Below are 4,696 nucleotides of genomic sequence, written 5' to 3' on the forward strand. Positions count from 1 at the left end.
CAAACAAATCTAGGCCACACTTTTAGCCAACTTCATGAATATTGTTAAAACCTCGAAGCTTAAAAGTTTTCAACAAGTACAAATAAAATATTAGTTTAAATCGAAAAACATATGAAGTCTTTTTAGAAACTATCCAAAGGAAAACAAGTCAACTACCTAGAAGAAATGTTCTAGAAAAACTCTATATTCTCCTCAGCTATAAAATTGACACCATGATCTCAGTAGTAGTTGGATACCTAGGTCATAAAGTTATTTATACCTTAAAGTGCAATAAAAATGTACCATAGTTAATGACTACGAATGTAATAAATTAAGACTCTGATATTATATCAAAGAATCATCTTAACCTAATAACTTAAACTGTTAGATGAGTTTCTGATATATAATTTATATTATTTTTTAATATTCATGGTTAAAAATTAGGGTAATGTAACTAAATTAAGGCTAGTATTAGCTAAAAATAAAACTCAAAAGACTTCTAGTTATAACTAGTGATACTAAATGTAATTTTAGTAAATGGATATGTATTGATGAAGAAGATGACTAGGATGTTTGGCCATTTATGGTTAAAAATTAGGGTAATATGACTATATTAAAGCTAGTAGTAGCTTAAAAATAAAACTCAAAGGACTTCTAGTTAGAATCAGTCTTGGTTTTCATGCTTTGTTATGGTATCAAATTATTTCTTATATAAAAAATAATATTTAGTTAAAAAAATAAAATAAAGAATTAATTATGATAAACTTATAATTATAGTAAATAAAGTTATATTAATCCGGAACATCATGTAAACTTATAGTCTAAATTATAAAATTTAATGAATAATGTACTGATTTTTTTATTTTAATTCATTTATCATTTCTAAATTAAACGAGGATAAATAATTTTTTTCTTTCTTTAATTGCACAATGAACAGTCTAAATGTCCCTATAAATATAGTGTTTTCCAAACACTAATTAGCTCTATATAATAGGAGAACTTTGTGTGTTATAGCTAACTGGTTATTTATTTAACTCGTGCTTTGACACGTATCAAATAGTTGTGTTTTTTTAACAACAAAAAAATGAATATTAGGTTTCTATGTCTATACATGTTTATATGTCTATATCGAGTATAGTCTCCCGTGTTTGGTTACAGCAACAATGAATATTCAACTAGCTGGACACTTCGAAAAACTGTACACTGATTCTTAATTTTCATTTGCAGGCTTGAATAGATGCAGGAAAAGCTGCAGGTTGAGGTGTTTGAATTATCTCAAGCCAGGTATCAAGAGAGGACGGTATTCTGAGGACGAAGAAGACTTAATTATCAAGCTACACAGGTTGCTTGGCAATAGGCAAGTGAAAATGTGTACATATATTATATGTCACGTGCAGTGCAAACCTTGCTTGGAAGTATCAATACTCGATCTGATATTGTTGAGCAAAAAGACGTAAAAAACAAGGGATGAAGAAGTGGTAGACTATTGCTAGTGATCTAGGAAAAATCACCAATGGCAGCTGATAGCAAAACTATAAGAAATCCTCATACGAGAGAGAGGGAGAGACGAGAAAGTTCGAAGGCTTGAATTGATCGAAGCCTTGCTTTTATTTATGAAAGTTGATGAAATATTATTGGAAGGAGCCAGCAAGAAATTGACTTTAAGAAACTACACAGTTACAAAGCTCAAATCCAAGCCAGAAGGTCATGCTGTCTGTGCAGACCTTAATTTTCCCGCCCATCTGCAATATAGTTCCTTTCTCTATTGACATGCTGGAAACCAGAGTCTAAATTACTAATCAAAATTGTAATCCTGCTAAACAAGCCTTGAAATCTCCATGGTCGGTCCTGACCAGAGCCTTCCATCTATTAAACAGCGTTGAGAGTGATCGTAGATCGAAGCCATATAGCTTAGGGGAGAATTCAAAACCACTTCACTTGGAAGCTAAAGTATTTTGGAATATAAAGAGGTATTTTTGTTTTTAATGATAAGAAAACCAATCGTAATAAAATGAAGTCAATTAGGTTATAAAGGGAAATTCCTGATTCAATTATAATTACCTCAATTAATTTCACATATGTGGTGCGATATATGTACATAGATATAAAATACAGTATGTTTTGTTACACAGGTGGTAATTGATTGCTGGTAGACTTCCAGGAAGAACAGAAAATGATGCAAGGAATAATTAGAACAAAATCCTGCGTAAGAAGGTGGTTTCTCCCAAAAGACCATGAAATTTTGTCAAGAACTGATATCCAAACTCCAATCGATGGGCGAAAACGTTATTTAACGATTTGGAATTGTTGGACTGGTAGCTGATGAATTCAAAACAATTTCCATCTTCTGAACCATACACCTCAGAAGCAGAACCACATGTGGTTACAAACCATGCACGTCGCTGTAGTTAGAAACTACTAAATTGAGCTGAGAAAAGTACTATATATATGATATTTTAGAGTCAGTGATCAACATGCAAATGTTTTTCACGTGATTGTATCTTTATTAATGAAGTCTTGCTAGATCTAATGAGGTGGGCGTAGACTACGTAAGAGGCACTATGGTGAGCTCATTCGGAGTAAGGAAAGGTGCATGGACCGAAGAGGAGGATATACTTCTAAGGAAGTGCGTCGAGAAATATGGTGAAGGAAGATGGTGTCAAATTCCTCTCAAAGCAGGTATCTAAATGTCTTCGTTCATGCTTGTAAATAGTGTTGGTTTCTAGGGACCGAAGACGGCTATCCTCATCCTGTAGTCCAAGGTTTATATATAAGTATCTCCCTATCTTTTCGACAAACATTATGGTCTCTCTTTTCTACGTTTGGTGTTTGAGAACAGCTACACAAGAGGCAAAGAACAATACTCAACCAGCTGGACGCTCGAAAAAGTATACACTGACAGACTGACTCTTAATTTTAATTTGCAGGTTTGAATAGATGCAGGAAAAGCTGTAGAATGAGGTGGTTGAACTATCTTAAGCCAAATGTCAAGAAAGGACAGTTTTCAGTGGGCGAAGTAGACTTGATGATCAGGCTACACAAGCTGCTTGGCAACAGGCAAGTGAAAATGTCTTAACCAAGCTAGATTTTTTTTTTGACAAGACAGAGTATTCACTAAAAGCACCTAGTAAGGAAAAGAACTAGCACTGAGAAAAAAGAAATAGGAAAGATAGAAAAGAAAGCTTGGGAACAATACAAAAGGATATAGAGATGATGATAAAGTCTTACTAAGAACCCCAGCCTTGCAAGCCATGCATGTAAGCATGAATACCCGATCTGAGATTGTTGAAGATAAAGAGGTAAAAACCAACGAATGAAGAAGTGGTACTGTTTCTAGTGGTTTAAGAAAAATCACCAATGGCAGCTAACTCCAAAGCCAAAGAAGTCTCCGAAAGAGAGGGAGGGACTTCAACTGATTGAAGAGGATAATTTTTCTATAAATAAAATGCTATCTCATATTCAGTGAGAAATTTAAGAGGAAAACTTGAACTGATGGAAGCCTTACTCCTTTTTTTTTTTTTTTAATGAAAGCTGACGGTGACAAGAAAGTGGCTCAGCGAAATTACAGAATTACAGAGCTCAAAGCCGAGCCAAAAGGGCATGCTGTCTGTGCAGACCTTGCTTTGTCAGCCCAACTTCTAAATAGTTCCTTTCCCTATTGGCATGCTGAGAACTACAGATTAAATTACTAAGCAAAATTTTAATACTAGTTTCTTTGTTTGGAGAATTTTAATACTAGTTTTTTTGTTTGGAGAATTTTAATGCTATTAAACAAGCCTTGAAGTATCCATAGTAGGTCCTGACGAGTGTCTTCCATCTATTTAACAACCTTGCCCGAATCACACTCTATTACCCGTGCCTCTTCAGTTTTGTTTTGAAAGGAAGAAGTAGATCGAAGCCTTAATTAACTCTACGGAAAATTTATTATTTTTTGTTACACAGCTGGTCACTGATTGCCGGTAGATTTCCAGGAAGAACAGCGAATGATGTCAAGAATTATTGGAACACAAACCTGCGTAAGAAGGTGGTTTCTGGCACCAGAGAAGCTCAAACAAAACCAGAACCAAAAGCAATAACAAAAGCCAACATTATAAGGCCTCGACCTCATAAATTCAAAAGTTCATGCTGGTTAGGAGGAAAAGCTATTCCATTTTTCAATGGTGGTTTTCAATATGGGTACGATCTTTGTAAGCCATGTACTCCATCAGCATTGTCCCCTTCCAATAGTATTGAAGTGGAAAGCATGTGGTGGGAAAGCTTGTTAGATGACAAAGAAATTAATGCATCGAACAACACCAGATGTCTAGGTTCTGGGTCAGAAGCTGACCACGAGCATATCGAAAGTCTTTTTGTAGAGGACAACGCTCCAGAAGGGATATTAATTGCAGACGTGTTCTGTTGTGAACAAGGACAACATTGTTGGAGTGACCTTTCTTTTGATGCCGACCTCTGGAATTTAGTCAATACTTGAAATACTTTAGCCTGTATTGTTGTAATATACTACAATTAGTTAAAATCTAAAAAGCTTGCCGTACTTTCTTTAAAAAAATAAATAATAAATAAACCAGGCTTCTTTCTAGGACCTGCTTTTTTTTCTCTTTATTTCTTGTTTTTAGATTGAATATAAATTAAAAAAATATTTAACCTAGTTAAATATTTAAATCACAAATATAACAAGTTAAGTCACAATAATTAAATTATTTTTTATTATTTATTG

The 4,696-nt window shown here is 34.0% G+C and overlaps 1 protein-coding gene across 1 annotated transcript; it reads left to right on the top strand.

The window, feature by feature from the left end:
* The first annotated feature begins 2,477 nt into the window (after positions 1-2,477).
* Positions 2,478-4,450, top strand: LOC105112485 (transcription factor MYB113-like). The gene is made up of 3 exons (XM_011008193.1): positions 2,478-2,658; positions 2,907-3,036; positions 3,922-4,450. The coding sequence occupies exons 1-3, from the start codon at positions 2,541-2,543 to the stop codon at positions 4,448-4,450; spliced, it is 777 nt and encodes a 258-aa protein (XP_011006495.1). The 5' UTR covers positions 2,478-2,540.
* The last annotated feature ends 246 nt before the right edge of the window (positions 4,451-4,696 follow it).

The sequence above is a fragment of the Populus euphratica genome, unplaced genomic scaffold, assembly GCF_000495115.2.
Source record: "Populus euphratica unplaced genomic scaffold, PopEup_1.0 scaffold342.1, whole genome shotgun sequence".
NCBI classification, from domain to species: domain Eukaryota; kingdom Viridiplantae; phylum Streptophyta; class Magnoliopsida; order Malpighiales; family Salicaceae; genus Populus; species Populus euphratica.